General features: G+C 45.1%; 1 protein-coding gene and 1 long non-coding RNA gene across 3 annotated transcripts; both read right to left on the reverse strand.

The window, feature by feature from the left end:
* Positions 1 to 2,041: 2,041 nt before the first annotated feature.
* Positions 2,042 to 11,326, reverse strand: HMGN5 (high mobility group nucleosome binding domain 5). Of its 2 annotated transcripts, XM_072877281.1 has the most exons (6): positions 11,055 to 11,326; positions 9,663 to 9,692; positions 9,070 to 9,099; positions 8,083 to 8,133; positions 3,938 to 4,081; positions 2,042 to 2,629 (listed from the first exon to the last, which is right to left on the reverse strand). In XM_072877281.1, exons 1-6 carry the CDS (start codon positions 11,067 to 11,069, stop codon positions 2,582 to 2,584), a joined length of 318 nt encoding a protein of 105 aa, XP_072733382.1. In that variant the 5' UTR covers positions 11,070 to 11,326; the 3' UTR covers positions 2,042 to 2,581. The 2 variants fall into 2 exon arrangements, with proteins under 2 accessions (XP_072733382.1, XP_072733381.1); XM_072877280.1 differs by lacking the exon at positions 11,055 to 11,326 and having other exon boundaries at positions 9,663 to 9,889.
* A 741-nt stretch (positions 11,327 to 12,067) lies between these two features.
* LOC140658718 (uncharacterized) lies at positions 12,068 to 15,036 on the reverse strand. The gene is made up of 3 exons (XR_012044831.1): positions 14,461 to 15,036; positions 13,293 to 14,097; positions 12,068 to 12,280 (listed from the first exon to the last, which is right to left on the reverse strand). It is a non-coding gene; the product is annotated as an uncharacterized lncRNA (long non-coding RNA).
* Between the last annotated feature and the right edge of the window lie 4,756 nt (positions 15,037 to 19,792).

Genomic DNA, 19,792 nt, shown 5'->3' on the forward strand with positions numbered 1-19,792 from the left:
GTTTCTGTATAACAACCTCTGTATTAAAATGGAGAAACATGCCTTGACATACAGAATGACCTCAATGAGCATATGCTGGGCTGATTATACCTTGGCATATGGATGAGCCCTTTGCTAAGAAGAAGATATCAACCATCTTCATAGTGTCTGCCGTTATTTAAATAACAGTGCTTGAAACGCTCAGTGACTAGAGGCTAAAGCCAAGAGAAACGGTTCGATGGTACCAAGATTCGGAGAAGGAGCTCACCTTCCTTGCAGAACTGGATTTGCTATTTTAAGCCCTTTTAGAGAAACCACTGGGGGCAGGGGAAATATGCAGGTGTAAAACTTTTCATTCCAATATGCATTTCTCTATTGGTATTTCTCATCGACTTCAAGCAGCATTCAGTCAGACCCTAAAAATGATTGTACCATGTGTCCAAAGCACGCTGCTGTGCTTGTTAGTGATCTTTCATTATTCCAAAGCAGGCTACATTCAGTAAATTATTTTTTACATGTAAAAGCATGAGGCTGACATTTGAACTATTGTTGGATCGTCTTCAAACCGGGACATTCAGAATCTCCCTGGTTTTACCCACATCTCACCACACTTCCACCAGGCAAGGGATTCCAGCTACTTCTCTCCATCAGTTTTCACTGCAGGAGAGACTACAGAGCACACCTGAAAGTCACTGTGTCTAGGCTGTGTGGGATTAAGGGAACATACTGCAAAGGAAAAGGCCCCTAAATACTCTCTCACTTTTACCGCTGAGGAAGATCTAGCTCAGTTAACCCTGATGCTTTTATAGAGCAGTTCTACAAAATAAAAGGTGGTGCAGCAGGAATAAAATTCCCCGGTGCTTTAGGCCTTGAAAATTAAATCCACATTAAACATCATCCAGTAGCCAGTGCCCTGGGGTACTGATCCTGAAACACACATTTAATACAAGACACTATGCACTGAGATGCTGAGTTAGGTTTTGGGTATGGGATAAAATATGCAAGCTCTTGGAATTTCACATTTCTGGGCTGCGAAACAATTTAATGCAAAAGATAAGGTTTCCGCATTGCAGACATTTTTCTTCTTATTAAATGTATAATGTATCTGGTCATCACTGTGAAGAGACTTTATATAAAAGGAGGCTTTAAGAGGAAAATTTGAAGTGTCCTTGATAAAGTTGCATAGAATAGCTGTAGCAACCAAAATGAGGCTAGGTAAAACCAATACTAAACCCCCATTTAACTACTGTCTAGTCTAGTTGTAATTTCCCAGAATAATGAAGCTTGCATTAACGGAAGGCACTTCTGCACACATACATGTTATCATGCTAGGAGAAGCTAAGTGAGTCCAAGAAAACATTTTGTGAGTAATACCAGTTTAAAGAAGAAAACTATAAACAACAGTTATGGAAGTATGCACTTTAACCAGGACTACGAACATTCCTGCATGAACAGAAAACTGTTTCATACTATGAAGGTTTCGATGTAAACGTGGTAGTCTCTAAGCTTCTGCAGTATGTCTAAGAGGAAAGCACCCCCCTCTAAATCATAATCAATTAATAGGCACATAAAAGAAAACCAGACGATACCCTTCAAAAGTGCTAATAACGTCTATAATGCTTAAGGCGTATTGGACAACACTAAGGATCCCACCTTCACTTGAGTAAGTAACAAGAGTTTACAAGGTCAGCCTTCACCTGAAAGCGCTGGCTGAAGCTCCCAGCTGGGGTAAGCCAGCACCGAAATCACCTATTCCCATTTCGGCTGCTGAGAGGCTGGCCCATAAAGCCATTTTTGTCTACAGAAGAAGACGACAGGGGCCCAAGCCCCAGCCATGCTATGGCCCAAAGCTTTCTAGCTGCCTAGGTTCTCTCAGCCTGAAGCTCGGTACTACTGCAACTCGTCTGGAATTTGGTAGCTCTCCAGCAGTACGTTTGCAGCACAAGCAACAAACCACAATCAGCTTTTGAGGAGTCTTTTTTATTAAGATAAATCCAGCAAAATTCCTAACAGTGGGTACATACAACCAACCTGCCCTTTTAAAAGAAATGTTTGTATTTCATTTAAAAACATGATTACACTTTTATTTATTTATTTTTTCAAAACTGACAAAATAAAATTACATTTGGGAAACAACAGATTTCCAGCTCTTAGGTTTTTCATGAAAATAGCTCACCTTCTTTATAAAAGCAACCCACAGAACCACTGGAATGTTTAACACGGTTATTTGTTTTGAGACCTCCCCACTTTAAGAAACCATACAACACATACAAGGGAAAAATTAAAATCTGAAGTCTGTAAGCATGACTTACACAAAAAGGGACACACTGACAGAAGTCAAAAGCTACCACCACTTATTCTTTCCATGTACCATACAAACTATTACAATCACAAAATTTAAAAACAATGATTTTTTTTTGTTGTTTTGTTTTGTTTGTTAGGGATTTAATTCCCAAGTAACCGAGATGAAGATGTTCCATAATTAAATTCATGCTAAAAAAACCTGCATTTATAAAATAGTTGATAAAAATATTCCTCTCTGTTAACAATACAGCATGGAGGTACGGATACCAAATGATGGAGATATAGGGCAGGGTTAACATTACTCGGACTTGGCTTCCTTATCATCAGATGCTTCAGCAGCTGGTGCCTATAAAAGTGTTTGGGAAGAATAGAAATATTATTCGTAATGCTAATCGGATTCCATTCTAACAAGCATCAAAGAGAGACTAGTTTGTTAGCACACACACGGACAACACTTTGTGTAGATAGACAAGAACGCACAGCTACTATGGAAAATACCAATGCAACAACATGTCGGCTGATAATGCTAAAAATTAAAATACAGACGAGTATTAATTGATGATCGAGTTAATTTTGGAATGTCAAGTGCCTCCAAAGAGGCAGAACTTTAGAATGTATTTTAGATTAGGATCAATCATTCGCTAGGGAAAGTTCCAAGTCCTCATCTCCATAAGTCACAGGGAAGCGTAAGAATTACACATAAAACCACAATACTTCTCTATTGTCCAGACTTTGGGGAAATTGGTTCTCACCTGTTTTCTATAAAAATGTCTGCTATTACTTTTTAAGTCAACACATCAAAATTGCAAAGCTCCTATCAAAGATCCTTTGAAGTACATTAGCCCCGTATTAATTTTTAGCAAAGAAGCTCCTGAATTAGTTTTTAAAATGAAAGAATAAACGACCCATTAACTGGATAATGATACTCAACACATGAAGAAAGATCACTGTAAATCAAAAGCAAGAGAACACAACAGGCTAGTCTGTGCCTAGAGGGGCAAAGGGAGCCCGTAGCAAACGTGGCGCTTCTACTGTCAGCAAGAAATCTGCTAGGAAAAGGCCATCAGGAGCTGACTGAAGCTTATAGCTAGTCCTAGCAAATGGCAGCTCTTAGGTAAGTAGCTGATACAGTAAGAACCTGTAAGAAAGAGACTTGCAGATCAGGAGACAAGACCAAATTTCTTTTGCAGATCTCTTGTTGAATTGTTCTGAAGTGAAGAATTGTTTTAAAGAATTGTGTAAAACTTAAAACCAGATTTCTGGCACAGTACCAACCCGTGCTGAGCAGAAGAGGCAATCCAGCAGTCCAGAGAGGATATGCAAAGTCAACTCAGGGTTGGATAGCAATCTTACTGAGCTCTATTGTTCCCCAAATATTCTGCATTGCTCTTGTGCCAACCCTGAGAGGGACACTACGATAGCACAGACCACCTGTGGAAGGGCTCTATCACACAGCAGGAATGAGTTTGAAGGAGAATGCTATTCTTTCAGGCTTTCCCTGGGAGCTGCCCTGTGCAGATACTGCAGCTGGTCTGTCTTTACAGGATGGCAGTGAAACACACCCCCTTCTGACAAGGAGGCCCAACCGTTAGTTCCTGCAGATGTATTACCACTACATCTGTGTTTATTCCCATGTTTACTGTAGCTAAAGTACCTCATTAGTTTTGGTATCTCCGTTTTCAGAGTGGTTTTCTTCTTTAGCATCCTCTTGTTTAGTTTCATCTTTGCCTTTGGCTCCTTTCTTCCCTTTTGTTGCTGCCTTTTTGTCCTCCTTTTTATCATTTGCTGCCTTTTCTTTCTGTTAAGAAAACAGACCGTGATACGGTAAATGCTAATTTCCACGTCATACATCTGCATAGGCACATTCTCAACTCTAAAACTGTCTACACAACCTGCTTCTACACACTGAACTTCCTATTGACAAAGATGTGATGAAAGTTTCTAGGGAGAAGTGCTTTCCTTCTATTCTGTCCTGAATGTGCTACTGGGAAGTGCATAATATAAAAGCAGCCATGGCTGGGGTTAAAAGAATTCCTATTTTAAATAGGCATTCAATTAAATTAGCTAAAAAATGTTGGAGTTGAACTGGCCTGTATTTCTGCTGTGCTGCTGAAAGGCATACCACAGAACAAAAAGAACATGTACAACTAGTGGAAATACCAGAATACTTCAGATGTGCTATTAATGCCTATTTAGAAAACTGTAACAAAGCTGTAGTCAAAGGACTTTCCCCCTTCCCTGCCAGAAATATTCCTCACTATAATAAACCATTTGTGTGATCGACAAGGTGGGGGCTCAACAGCATCACTTCAGTAACAACGAGAACTTTGCATTTATTATTTAAGCACCGTTTCTTATATGTGGATCGGGCTAAATCAAAACAAAACTTGATGCTACAGCTTCTGCAGTAATGGTTTTCTATGTGGCAAGGTCAGATCCTGACCCCAATACAGTAACTAGCACGACTCTCATTAGTTTCACTTCCCAGGATCTGCCTCTTGCTGCCCATAAGCAACTGCACTAAGCAAACTAGCTTAGTTCCTCGCTTGATTAACCTAGTTCCAACAAAGGAACCATAAATATCTGCAAAATTACTACTCACAGCTAAGCGAAGATAGATAATTTCTGAATATATATGTACCTCTAGTCAGAAGATGAGAGTTGTCTCAGTGACTAGAAGTTACAAGTATACTTTCTTATTTCAACACCTTGCTTATTCGCAGACAAAATGAATTCACATTAAAAATGAGCTGCTTGCTAAGGGTAAGCTCAGATACAAAGTATAAGGGGCAAAGTCACCTGATTCTTCAATGATACTGATGATTAAAAATTCACCAAATTTAACACCAACTCCTATAATAATGCAGAAAATTTAAGACAGGAGGTTAGTAGCACTCAAATGGGTGAGGGTCTCTTTCCTCTCTAACCTCCCGCTCCCCAGCCTGACCCTGCTGAGGGATTTCAGCCCACCTGGGAAACTCTCCTACAATATGGTGTTAGGAGCCACCTTCTCCTGGGCTGTGCCCACTCTCAACAAGCCTCTCCTCCTCTCTGGAGACTGACTTATCAGCAACATGTAGCAGCTCTTTCCAAGAGAAGGAAGAGAGTCACCAGAGGAGGAAAGAGAAGAGTATGCCTCCTCTCACTCTTTTTCCCCTCCCTTGGCTGAACAGTCCTCCAACTTTCAAGAGAGGCAGAAAAAAGATAAATATCACAGTAATATCAGCACCCAAGTATTCTGGTACTGTTTGGCAGTAAGATTTAGAATTGCAACACTACTATGGTACTGGTTTGCTCTCTGTCACTTGAACAGACCTCATCAGACCTTTGAAGCACACCTAAGTAGCCCACTGTGAAGGGTTCCTCCCTCCAGCAGCACCAGTATGCTGCAAACTCACGAGCACAGGCATGTTAGTCACTTGCTCTTCCCATGGAAGCCATAAAGGATTTTTAAAGACTTGGGGTTGTTTGAAGAAGGGTATCTTTTCCCTTACCCCACAAAAAAAAGACAACAAAGTATTAACAGAGCTAAAACTGTAATTCTCTGCAGCCCACTCTTTGCTGGTAAAGCCCCTCTTAAGAAAGCGTTTGAGGAGAATCCACAGAAACTGGCTTCCATGGCTGGACTGACCGGAGAGAAAGTGTCTTGCAGCACACAGCTGTGAGTGAGGGTCCCAGGATCTCTGCTCTGTTCTACAAGACCCGTGACTTCTGGGGACAAGCTAACGGCTATTCTGTAAGGGATCAAGGCCCCTTCCACAACCAAGTGAGTCCAGGAAAAAAAATACCCAAGGAGACAATGTTATTTTTCAATTTCCAAGCTTCTTCCATCCTCTCAGCTAGTTCTGAGCTAATACCATTGTATTAATTTTCCTGAATAATTTTTCTATACAGATAGCAACATCAATTCAGTAATAAGGTCATGAGTTTTATAAAGTGATAAAACTTTTTTCCCAGCTCTATGTTTTTCAATATGGCTAAGTTTAAAAGGGGAAATCTATTCTGACACACAAAAAAGCACTTGAAGAACCTGAAGGTCATAAAGTTAAGCATTTGGGGGAAACAAGAATTCAAAATGCCTGCAACAATTCATATTACATGCCCCTCTGCACAGTATTAGGAGCTCTAGAGAGCCAAAAATGCAACTCAAGTATCCTGGCTTCAAACCAGCACCTTAGAAGCAAGAGGACCAACGCTTTCTAAGTCCAACTTGGGGGCAATGTGGGGGCAATGCCCAAGGCACCAGTCCCAGCAGAACTAAACCGTTTATGATCCCAGAGGGAGACTGCTTGTGCAGTAAGGGACCAAACTAAGTTTTGACAGTCACTTAGAGTCCTTAACTTTTGAATGCTTATTTTCACAACTCTTAAGATTCGGTTAACGCAGGTTTTGTGTGTAAACCCTGAGATGTTTCCATAAAAATAAAAAAGCAAACTTGAAAAAAAGAAAATACCAACAACGTGCATCATATGCAACCGCGCTGACCTCTGCATGGGTCACCAGCAGGGGCTGAACCCAGAACTTTTAGATCCCCAAGCCTGCTCTCTGCCACTTGGGCTGGAAGAGCAACCACCAGCGGGAGGCTCTCCCCTTCCCGGGGGACCAGCCACTTAGAGGGAGATGCAATCCAGAGTGTTCCAGCCGCTCGCACCACAGGAATGCGGAGCAGCAGGGTTCCTAGGTTCCCCTGCCGCTCCGGAATGGGATCTAGAAATCCGGCTGCATGACCAAGATGCAGATGTGAAAAATTTGCTCTGGACACCACTGAGATTACAGAGCTGCGATACAGGGGCCCCAAAACGACAAGCGGGGTTCCCCTTCTTGTCCATTTCTCATGACACCTCTGCTGCTCCACATAGCAAGACTTGGAGGCAGAATAGTTTTCATCATCTGGAAGTCTGCTGTGCCATATGCAATTGCAAGACCTTTTAAATGCACAGAAAAGAGTTCCTGGTTCCCAGCCCATCACCCCCTTCTGTAACTAAAGCATCTCTCGCACCTGCGCTTTGCCCATATGACCATCCAAAACCACAACGGAAAATGCATGATGGGAACAGGTTAAAAAGAACACTAAAGTTTTGTCGTTGGGTTTTTTTTTTCCCAGCTGCAAAATCCTAATACAATCTGAATATTTACAGACAGATGTAAAAAAAAGCACTGCAAACTGTGACCACTGGGGAAGTTTGTGACAGGAAGGGGGTATAAAGAAATACCTCATGGGTTGCAGAACTGTCCCCTTTTAAATCTCAAACTGTTGCTCCAAAGCACAAAGGAACTTTAAATAGTTTCTTTTTTAACTACACTGTCAGATATGCCAATATTTTTGACATTTCCAAAGATATCCAGCTTAAAGAAACGGGTATGTAGAACTTTATCTCCATGGATTAAAATTTGATAAACTGATAACTAACTGAAAAGAGTGCCTTTGAAGAAAAACATAGTAAGAAACTGTAATTAAAAGCATGATTTTCAATGCCTTCTCTAATTGAGTCTCTGATCTCTATTCAAAGCATCGTTTTCCCAACAATGCATTATATGAAACTTCAGAACGGCCTTGCAAGGCAAGCAGTAAAGCCTCACCACAACTGATTTAAAATCCGTTCAGTTTACCACATTCCTTCACTAGGAATTGGATAAAATTATCTTTACATCTTTCACATTCTTTTAACTCACATGATTAAATCTTTAAATAAAATTATGAAACACCAAAATGGTTAGTTGTGGATGTTTTTTTCCCCCCCTATAAACACCTTGAGAAAGAAAAGTATAACTTCACTTCAAGAGATCTCGAACACTTACCTTAGGTGCTGCCTTTTTGGGCTTTGGCTCCGGTTTAGGCGGAGCAGGTTTCTGTACAAAACATAGATAAGAATCAGAGTCAGATGAATGCTATGTGTTCTAGCAATATGTTGATAACTTCTGAAAACTATTCAAACAAAAAATAGTTTAGAGCTGTCTGCTTCATTCTGTAGTAAAAAGGAGTAAATGTCAGAGACAGATCAGTATCTTTTGTTATCCAAACCCACATTTCCTCATGTGTGTTACAGTCGTTATGGTACAGATGCTGATAGTAGTAGTAAGTGGACCATTACTGTGTCTGGGTGTTACTGTCTGCTGTGAAGGCAAGTGGCTGTCAAAAACGAAAGGTATTAACATTTGGACATAACTCTATGTATGAATACACATCTTAGCTTTCACTAAAATTAAGTACTTTCTTTTTTAAATAGCAACTGTTATCCACTTGGCATTTCCAAGATGGCTTAGAAAAGGGCTGGGTGCACAAAGTGTCTGTGGAAAAGGATGGCAAGAGCCTGTTTAAGGCTGTGACTTTGGGCTGATTCCTACTGCATGACACAGATTTACACCCTCCAGGTCTCAGTTTACCCAACAGTTGGGCCCGCAAAATCAATGGCCAAATTACAAGTATAAGGAGAGAGCAGGTAATTTATAGAGCTATGAGCAGGTATTTGTATGGAGAAGACCTACAGAGAACAAGTGCATCTTGAAATCAATATTCCTTGACTCTGGATACTCACGCGTCCAGACTGAATGTTAACTAACACAGATGTTGTATGTCACGTGAAATGTCTAAAAGTAAGCCTGTAATGTGTTGATACTCAGGGACTGGAAACATACAATAGGAATTTTACTTTTAAATATTGCAATACTCTAACGATGCCTTTCACAATACCGGTGGAAAAAACCAAAATAGTTTCTCTATAACTGTCCCCCAGAACTTAGCATCCCACGTGATGTAATATCAAAAGAGTAAATAAAGATACTTACAGCGGATAGTCTAGCTGACCTTCTCTTTGGCTGTGTAAAGAAAGATGTGTCACTAAAACTCAGAGAGCATACGAAGCAGTGCTTTCTCAGAACTGCAACCCAGAATAACACGGCACGTACACTAGGTCGTGAAGCCCCATACAGATTCTAGGATTTATGAAATTACGGGCATTATGGAGATGAATTCCCAAAAGTGCAGCTTTGTTCAATAGTTCTCACTCTATGCCGCCGCCCTTTTACCCAACTGAGGTGGTAAGTGATAAAGTTTCTTTGCTTCCAGGAGTTGTGCCATTAAGGCTCTGCCACCGAGCCGTTGTCCGTAAGGCTAAAGGGAACACGTTCCCATTGGAACCGATGGCCTCTGGCCTCAGCCCGGCAGAGCTGTTGGCTGCAGCCGGGACACCCGGCGCCCACCTCGGGTGACACGCCAAGCGATGGGCCCGGGCACCCCCAACCCAGGCGCAGGGCCCGAGCCTGCACCCACCCCCGGAGGCCGCAGACTCCGCGCAAGGTGCGGGGGCCTCGTAATTTATGTGGAGCACCACACAAGTTCTTGGAGGAGTGGGAACCGGCACCGAAGAAGCAGCTCCTACCTCCTCCTTTGCCTCGCCTTCAGCTGGAGCCTGCAAGGAAAGCGAGAGACCGAGGTGAGAAGGCGGCGCCATCCCTGGTGCTTGGCTCCCTGACACCGGCCGGAGCCCTGAGGGGAGCCCGGGGGCGGGTAGGGAACCCCCAACGCCACCCGGCTCCCTTCCCCGCTCCCTGGGCCGGCCACCGGGCTAGGAGCGGGAAGGGATGTCGATGGCGCGTTCCCCCTTCTCCTCGCCTCACGGACTACAACTCCCACAATGCCTCGGGGCCGCCGAGGCGACGTCACCGCGCCGAGGCGTCCCCGCGTTTAAAAAGTTCCCGCCAAATTACCTGCCACAACAAGGTCGTCGCCGACCCCGCGCAAGGACAATGCCGGCGACCCGGCCGCGCCCGTCACTCCCGCCCGCCCGCGGGGCTTCGGCCCGGCCCCGCCGCCCCCCGGCCCCGCCAACGGCGGGGCCGGGGGGCGGCGGGGCCGGGCCGAAGCCCCGCGGGCGGGCGAGGGTCCCGGCGGGTGGGGGGGCGGCCGCCTCCCCGCCTCCTCCTCGGCCGTGGGGCGCCGGGACCGCGGCCTCGCCGAGCCCTGAGGGCCTCCCGGGGCCTTGGCCCGGCCGGCGGTCGCGGGGCCGGCCTCGTTGCCCACGGGCGGTGGGTCGGGGCTGGCGGAGGTGGAAGGGGAGGGGGGGCGGGGGGGGGACACAAGGAGTGGGGGGGGTGTTGGGTCCCGCCGAGCTAAAGTTACTAATTATGGTGGTGAATCCCTTCCCCGCTTTCCTTCAAGGACAGTTTCAAATTCTGCGCCGCCTAATGGCTCCAAATTATCATTGCACAACCATCTGGTATGACAAGAAGTGGGAGAGGAGGAAAAAAAAAAAAAAAAAAAAAAAAAAAGGAGAACAAAGGCAAACGCAGGAGAAAGAGGCACCGTTTAGACCCAAATCCTCCCGGGGAATGGCCCGATCCGCCCTAAAATGCCCCCGGAGGTGGCCGGGAGGGCTGGGGCCGTTCGGCCCCGGGGTTTTCGGCGCTGGGCGAGCGGCAGAGCCCTCCGTGCCTAGCGCTGCCTGCCTGTGTTCTCCATAGGGGCAGCAGCAGCACTATGGCTGTTTGTAATCCAGCATGGAGACACTGCTCAGCCTTCTCCTTGCAAACAAAACAGCCCAAAGTGAACTCACAGGCTCCCCTGCCCGCGCCGAGCAGCCCCGACACACGCCCTAGCCCTCTCCCTCCAGTCCCAGCTCCACTTTAGGACATAGACAAAAAATTAAAAATGCAAAAACTCCACATACACACACACGCGCGCGCGCAAAAATTTACGGATAATTTTGCAAACGCTGCTTTAATCTCTCCCCTTCGTTCCCCATCTGTCTCCCCTATTTTTTTTTTGTACTTACCTTTCTTTTGGGCATAGTTGCACCTTAATAGTTGATTGCAAAATATATAGATATAGATATATATAAAAAATAAACGTAACCACCAAAAAACTGTTTCAACCGTTCTGCAAAATTGCAAAAAAAAAAAAAAAAAAAAAAAGATGTATAAGGGACCAAGAGTTAATTGCAGCAGAAACTGAACAAAAAAAAATCCCCCCCTCTTTATTGCAAACAGTAAAATACACCAACACGCAACCAAACTGCATGAATGGGGAGCCCGAGATGGGCCCAGCCGCCGAGTGACGGCCGCGGCGGCCAATGGGAGCGCGGGCAGCGGCCCGGGAGGCGGGGCGCGGGCGGGGGGGCGGCGGCCGTAGCGCGAGAGACGCTCGCGGACGGAGGGACGGCCGCTCTACGCTGTCTGCGCAGCGGAGCCGGCCTAAAGCGCGCGGTGAATACGGCCCCGCCGCCGCGCCGGGGAGGGCGCCGCCGGCAGCCGGAGCGCGGCCCGCGGCGGGCGGGCGGGGAGCCGAGGCGGAGCGGGGGCAGCCCCCGGCCCGCCGCTTCTCCGGGCGCCTCCGCGCACGCCGCGTCCTGCCCTGGCGGCCGCAGATTCCACCCCCTCCCTCCCCGCCTCCTTCCCCGCGTTCCCCCCAGAGGCCGGGAAAGAAACTTCCCCGAAAGTTACCACAGGCCGCAGGACGACAACATGGCCGCCTCGGCGGCGGCTCCGGCCCTCCCGCCGCGCCGGGCTGCGGGGGGCCGCCATGCCGCGGGGCGCTGCGGCCTGGCAGCCGAGGGCGGTCGGCGGCAGAGGCCGGGGCGCGGCGGGGGGAGCTGGGCCGGCCGGCGGCGGCCGCCACGTCCCGCCTTTGCGGTACCTGTTGGAAAGGGCCGTCGCCCCCCCCCGTCGCCCCCCCGTTACCTCAGCCAGCGGCGGGGGCTGCGGCCTTTGTCCGCCGCGGTCCCGCGGGGTAAAAATGGGGTGACCGTGGGGTGTAATCGCCTCTGGGGCTGGGCAACGGCTGGGCGGGCATTTTCGGGACCAGTTTTGGCTGTTAAGTTGCCTTTTGGTCTGTCACATCTCGGCTGAAGCGTGCAAGATCTTTCCTGGAGCTGGGCCTATGAGTTTGAGGTAGGCCATAAGGTCAAGTCTCAGACTTCTGCACAGATTAAGGAAAATTTGCTCCGGTTTCCATCATAAGTGCAATTTCCACCAGGCTTTCTGCTGTCTATTCCGTCTATTTCTTTGGGGAAAGCACGAGGCATGTATTAATATCACCTTTAGGGCCAAAGGACTTTGCGACTAAGACTTAAAGCAGGAGCTGCTGCTCTGAGGTGTGACTGTTCCTGCCAAAAGCCACTCTGATCTCTTTGTAAAAACCTACAATAAAGGAGATGTGCAGTCTTCCTAGATAGCCTGTTTCAGCACTCAACTGTCCTTAAAACCACAAAGTTTTCCCCGGCATCTAAACTGTACTTTGGTTGTGAATGAAATAAGTTTCTTTGCCCAGCCTCTAGCAGATGTAGAGAACAGTCAACATCAATTTACAGTAACATTTTAGATACTGTTATCATTTCACATAATATTATGCTCTCCCGTAAACTTCATTTTTCTACACTAAACAAATTCTCATAGGTCTCATGATCTCATAGGCCACATTTTCTAAACCTTTTATATTTCTTAGGCTGCTCCGGACTCTACTCAACTTTGCATTCTTCCTTACATCTATATCCAATAATCAGGTTAATTAGGTAACCTATGTCATGGCATTTGCCTGGCGTTTGCCGACTTTGCAATAGCATCACCATGTTGGTTCAGATTCTTTTTCTGATCCCCTGTAATCCCCAGATCCCTTTCAGTGCTGCTATCTGAACAGCTGTTCCCCCTATTCTTGACAAATTAATGGTGACTTTTTGATCTGTCACTTTTTATGTTACCTCATTCTCAAACTGCTTCTGTGTTGGTAGTTTATTATCTTCTCAGGCTTTGGAGTTAAGCTGAGCAGTTTTCCATCCACGGGTCCACCCCTTTCTCCCCCTTCTTCCAGTCAATGCAGAACCATCAAATGCCATCACTTTTTTGTAGATACACACCAATTATTTAAAAATATCTATGACTGGCCTCCTAAATACGGGGGAGTGCATTTTTCAGGCACTGCCAACCTCAATGTAACCACACAACCAAATGCAATTTAGTCTGTTCTTTCCTGCTGCTACCTGTTGCTGTCACCTTCCTTAAAAGGTAGCATTTAGTACCTGGTGGCAGTTCACTTTATTTGAAGGCTGAAGCAAAGAAGACACAGCCTTTTTTGTGCCTTCCTTTATTTGTTCTCCTTTTCTGTCAGTAGTAAGATCTTCTTCTGTTTTGCTCTTGCTTCCAATGTGTATAAATAGAATGTCTTCCTATATCCTTCTCCGTTCCTTCCTCACTGCAACTAATCTTGGACCTTTGTCTCTCATTTTGTTCCTACATGCCCGTTCTATTCCATTCTACTAATTCTTAGTTATCTGCTTGTTTCCACTTTTTGCACAATTTAGAAAGACTGCTTATGCATTTTTAAAGCTGCCATTACAGCTACATTGTACTTTTGTTCATCTTTATGTTAGTCTTTAGTATGCTTCCTGTCTTTCTTCCACGTTAGGGTGGTTTTCTGTTCGATCAGTGGGTTTCTTTCGCTCTCATTAGCTGTTAATCATGCCACTTTCAAGTTCTCCTGTATTAATCAAGATTTTAAATAGCATTTCCAATAGTTTTCTCCATCGTCTGAACTAAAAATTGGCTAAAACACGTTTCAAGAGCTCTTGGTCTTCTTTTAAGGGTCTGTGTCCAATAGCAGTTCTCCATTACCAAGAAGGTTTGTGCTTCAGTTGCCTTTGACAGTTGCCTTGAAAGGTTTCATCCATCTCCCTGCAGTTATTGTTTCACTCTTTCTATATTTGTGAGAAGTCTTTGTACATTTGTGGAAAAGGAACAGGAATTCCTTGAAGAGGCTGCCAACATCTTCTCCTGAACAACTTGCATGACAAGCAGTTTGGTTGAAAGCTTGGATCAAAATGTGCACTGCAAATTAAGCACAGATTTAAAATTCACTACCAATTTTTGCGTTACATTTGCTATGCCTTTTTTTTCACCTTTGTATTTTTTCAAACATTTTGACTCTTCTAAAAATGTTCATTAAACCACAAACCTACCTTAATAATCATTAGTTAGAAGATCACTTCCCTCTGAATAGATAGATAGGATAAACTGCTGTGAGATACTGTTACGCTGAAAGTATAAATGGCTGTTACTGTGCAGACCTATAGAAAATTACAGACCTGGTTGTAGCCTATGGATATTCTAAATACCCTTCCTTCAGGCCAAGTGGAAGGAGCAATTAAATATTCCTTTATGCAATAATAACTGGAAAGAATAGTACGTTACCCATCAACTCAACGAGGAGGTGGCCACGGCTGGTTGAATTTTCTTCTAAATCACACAAGCAGCTCTATGTTTATCTGTGACCAAAACCAAGCAGCAGGTAAAAGCAACATTGCCGTGCACAGCCATGCGATGAAGACCTTCTGTCCTTGCTGTTCACCCTCAGCGTTAAAGCAAAGGAGACCGTGGTTCCACCATCGTTACTAGAGTAGCACAAAGCTGATCCAGGCAGGGAGCAGGCTGACTACGACATTAGTCACCCCGCACCGTATGGAGCTTACAGTGGCTTTTTGACTGTACAGTAGCTTTACATTGGGCGTGGAAAGACAAAAAGGATTTGATGACACGTTAGAATGGCACGGACTGATACGCCTGATCTGGCACATAGACTGCTGGTACAAAACTAACCAGTGAAACCTTTTTGATAAATTAGACCTAGGAGAATAAGTTTATTTTGGAGGATTAGTTTGCGCTATGTGACCTTTTCTGGCATTTTTGCCAAAACTGGCATTTTTTCTTTAGAAAATAAATAGTCTTTTTAGTCATTAAAAGACCTAAACCTGAGTTCACGATATCATCTCACCAGACTATGTCAAGAGTAAATCAAAGCAACAAACCAGAAATTAATCTTTTTTGTGCTACTGTTTCCATGAGAAAACTTCATGCTAAAGTTTGAATTCTGCTTCAATAAGCACAGATATTTGAACCAGGGTATTGACTCCAGAGATAAAAACATCCAGTCTACAAACAGAAACCTATGACTATGTCAAAACAAAACTAACCAACACAGGCGGCACTCTGGATAGTCAGTCTGAACGGCCCACACTAAACTTACAGAGCAATGCTCAAATGTTGAGAAATTTTTAGAAAATTAGGAAATTGCAGACAACCTAAGTGCAAGAAAATACTTTCAGGCTGAAACTATCACAACTCAGTTTAGGTTTTGCCCCCTAATCTTTGCAAAACAGGGCAAGACTCAGTCAACTCAATTTTGATACCTCAGTGGTCTGACTCCCGGCCGTTCTGTGTCTCTTGACCAGTCATCTCGGGGATCTACATCTCTCCAACATGCTCCGAGGTGCTGTTAACCACATCTTGAATGTTGGATGATTTTCAAGATGTTTGCTGGTTCACAGTAGCTCATACAGATTTTTCTGCTGTTGCCCAAGGCAGGAATGTCCTGCAGAGGAGGAGAGCCTGTTCCTGATGTCAGAGAAGATACGTAGTTCTTAATGAATGTTCTCCTGGATTACCTTCTTGAACCGAAGCAGATCAAGGTATTCCTGAATAAAGGCAAAATACACCAAAGTTACTGTTGGGTGATTGATTTCTGGTCTTCCCCAAACTGGTGGTTAGATAGATGTTTTGTCATTCCTTTGTGCTAAAATTCATGTGAGTTTTGAACATCAGGAGATTCCTTTCCACCATGGGATCTCAGTAGTCTTGCAGCTGTCACAGTCATGCTGTTCAGACCCGAGGCATTTTATTCCCTGATTCATTTGTCTCTAATGCGTAAAGACTTGGTCTTACTGAAGATACAGTGATTATGCCGTTCTTCAGCACCACTATCTCTGGAATCAGAAGGGTGGATGAGAGACATCCGCAGGCGCTGACAGCGTGGCTGATGGCATGGCAAGGCTGCCCTGACTGCCTTGCTGACGTCTGCCGTGACAACTTCTGTTAAACCAGAAGCAAGCATGACATGGGCTTTGGACACGTCCAGCTCTCAACCTGGTTCATCTAATTATGCAACCGCCCCATAATCACGAGTTCAGAGGCAAGGGAAATTAGGATTCTGTATGTGCTCATAGTCATGGCACACGTGGCAAGTAATCAATGTTAATACGTACATTGTTTTGTGGCAAAATATCATAAAACTCATTTTCATATTACGCACCTGGCATTTAAAGTGTCCGTTGGTCTTATTTTATATAACTTTTGAGATGAGTGCATTATCGATCTATAGGAGATGTTTGTGCTTGGTTAATTTTATAGTTTGTCCTGGGTAGTTTTATGGTTTGTCCTGGGTAAAAATTGATTTGTATGTCAAATTCAGTACTGACTGCAGTGAAATATTCAGTGCTTATTAATTTGGGAACATGAGGGTGTAACTCGGTTGGTTGGTTTAGGATTTTCATTGAGTCTGTTTGTTCATCTTTACTTCAGTAAAACCTTTTGGCTTGGCTGCAGCTTCCTACCTAGTCCCCCACAGTAAAGGGGACAACTGCAAGCACCAAAGTAAACGCAGACTTTTATTAAACAGAAAACACAGATAAGAAGAAATTTCAATCCATTGCAGTTGGACAAGCAGACTGTCAGCAGCAAGTTTGTCTTTTAGTTATTTCTTCCAGTTTTGGTTCTTTAAAAGAAGATGTAATTTGGAAAAGCAGTCAAAACTGAGACTACTACTAAAATGAAGCCAGAAAAAGCACAAAAGAAAAATGAGTAGTTTCATCAGCTGACCAGTTGCCAATACTGTCTTTTATTTGCCTTTTCCTCCACAATTCTCGCATGGCATGCACTGCTGTACAGGTCTAAAATGCCTGACGACTGCCATTAGAGTAACTGTTCTCTCTCTTCAAAAATATGAAGTTACGGTAGTACATGTGAGAAGAGAAAAGCAAGTTTGAAGAGCGGCAGGAGTCACGTGCGTGGGCAAAGTGTTGCCGGTTCCTGGCCTTACATGAAGCGCTGCATGGAGTCCTGTCCCCAAAACTGGGATACACCTTTACTGCAAGGTCGCACGGTGGCAAAAAATGCAAATGCCATACTGGGATGCGTAAATAATATAATCTGCAAAACAACAACAACTCCCAGGGAGCTACAGGCAGGATTCATCTATCCAAAAGCAGATGCTTACATTTGAGTTAGTTGTCTGGGCTCCCTCTATAGTCGGCAGAGAAGAGCAGGCACCTTCAGGGTCTGGTGCACTCCATTCTAGGACAGATCAATCAGGCATTATAAACCAGAAAATACATTTCCTCACCTAACACAAGGGAGATTATTAACAGGTTAGGTGACTTCTCAACATAGAAATAAGTGGAAATGTCTACTACCCTTATAACATCGGATTAACTCCATCAGCCAACTCAACAGAGATGATGAAAACAAGGGAGGCAGCAAGGGCAGAAAACACAACTGCAATGGGAAATGTCCAATGGCTCGATGTAGACCACGTAGGTGTTATGTCCAAGTGTGAATGGTTAGACGCTATTAATGACTTTTTATGGAGCAGCTGGTCAGGGAAGCGAAGAGAGGAGAAGCAACTCTTGATTTGGTTGAGAGCAGAGAACAGGACCTAACGAACCAGTCTTTGAATCAGTAACCATTACATACTTAAGAGTCAGCACTCTGATCAGAGCAACAGAAGCCAAAGAAATCCCCTGTTGTTCTTAATTTTGGAAAGGGGAACTCTGTAACAGTGAGAAGGCTTCTTGAAAAAAGCTGAAGGGGGTAGCTAAAAGAATAAAAAGGGGTTATGCGGCGTGGAGCCTAGTGAAAGATGTCACCTTGGAAGCTCTGACCAAATGCAAAGCTCTGACCTGTCAAAAAAGCGCGTAGGAGGATCAAGTGTGGCTAAAAAAATGGCTAAAAAATCAAACATGGCTGAAAGGCGGGACATGGGAGGCTATCAGAAACAAGAAGGCATCCTTCAAAAAGTTGGATGTGTTTTAATGAGGAAAACAGAGAAGATTATAAACAAGCGAAATGTAAAAATGGCTGTGTAAAAAATTGAGTTTGACACACAACTAGCAAAAAGACTTAAAAAGCATAATAAGTCCTGTTTCAGTCTCGTCAGGAGCAGGAAGCCTGAAAGATATTTTCTAGAACGAATCAGCTATTGAGATATAAAAGGAATATGTAGAAAAGACAATATTGGAGCAGAAAACCCAAGTGAGTTTTTTGCATCTGTGTTTATTGTGGAGGAGGCTGGGGAAGTTCCCAGACAGGAACTCACAAGCTCGCCTGAGGATCTGTCTCGCGCTGAAGCATCGGTAAGGGTTAGAATAAATCGACAAAGCGAATAATAACAAACTAACCATTGCCAGATGGTCCTCACCACACCCGCAGAAGGGTGTATGCCTTCCTTTAAAACTGCTTCCACACAAAGCCTTAGGAGATGGCTGATGCCACCGGGTTTTAAAATCCGTTCCTGGGGAGACTCGGCACCTGAGAGGGTTGTGACCAAGTAAGCACAGTGAAGTTTTACAAAGCCACGCTACCTTTAGCACTTTTTTTTAAACAAGTCTTTCCAACAGTCGTTTGAAGATGCCCGGAACACAAGGAGAGAGAAGGGGGAGAGCAAGCCTGTGAGCGGACCCTTTGACCAAAACTGTCTTGGTCCTAGGAAACCCCAAGCCCTCTTCAACTGTGAATGTCCTGATTATCTCCAAGTATGTAAAAACTTCTCTTCAAACAATGGCATGGCAGGCATCATGTACTGATTTGCAGCTCCACTTCCCCTTCTTTCAGCTTGCTCTGAGCTCATGGCAAGCAGGAACTGCAGGTTGCTCGCTGGACGGGCTCAGGGAAGGCAGGATTTAGCATTCAGAGCACAAAAATGTGTTCTGTGCAGTCCGGGTCCTGAGTCAGCGGGAGCTGGGGACCAGGCAAGGGTGTTGCCAGACTTCTGGATTGTATCTTCTGCCTTTCAGGGCAGCAGCCCTCTGAGAATGCCCAGTTGAACAAACTGGCCTAAAACGGCATTAAAAGAGTGAATATTCTTGTTATTCTGGCTGAAATCCTGGTATTTGTAGTATTCCCTTCCATGTACTTCCCCCAGGTACTTCAGGGTAACTAAGTGCACTTCAGGAGCACGCGCAGGGCTTGGCAGAGCCAGGGCTGGCTGCTGGCTTGGGGCCAGTAGGATGGACGGCCAGTCTGGGGCACAAGGAGAAGGAGCGATTAAACCCGAAGCAGGGAGTTGTGCATGGCCAGCCCCTTTCTGGACAGAAGTCAGCAGAGGGACGGGAAGGTGTCAGGGGCAGGGAACGGTGACAATCCCCACGCCGGCTGCTGTAGCTGAGTCCTGTGCCGCTGCTGTCCGTAATCGTGTTGCAGCCTGGCCGGCTGTGCAGGCAGCAGCAAGGAGCCGGAGCAGGATCTGGCTGCTGATAACCAGCGCTGGCCGAGGAGGTGATCCTGGCAAGAGCGTAGCCTCTGCTGCCGTCTTACCTGACAGCGCAAACGTATTGCTGGAGCAGAAATGCAGAACCTCCAGCCCTTGGACTAGTTGGTACCTCTGGCTTCAAGTTTAGTTGTGTGGGGGGTTTTTTTGTGCATAAGATGTACTCTGCCAAAAATATTTGAGAGGGCTGTCTGGCCTTTGCCTTGG

The sequence above is a fragment of the Ciconia boyciana genome, chromosome 12 (genome assembly GCF_034638445.1).
Source record: "Ciconia boyciana chromosome 12, ASM3463844v1, whole genome shotgun sequence".
Taxonomy (NCBI): Eukaryota; Metazoa; Chordata; class Aves; order Ciconiiformes; family Ciconiidae; genus Ciconia; species Ciconia boyciana.

Coding starts and splice junctions, on each gene's coding strand:
- HMGN5 (XM_072877280.1), bottom strand. CDS start 9,734: ATGGCGCCGCCTTCTCACCTCGGTCTCTCGCTTTCCTTGCAGGCTCCA. Junction 8,134..9,069: donor GGTCAGCTAGACTATCCGCT/GTAAGTATCTTT, acceptor TGTTTTGTACAG/AAACCTGCTCCGCCTAAACC. Junction 2,630..3,937: donor GAGATACCAAAACTAATGAG/GTACTTTAGCTA, acceptor ACACTTTTATAG/GCACCAGCTGCTGAAGCATC.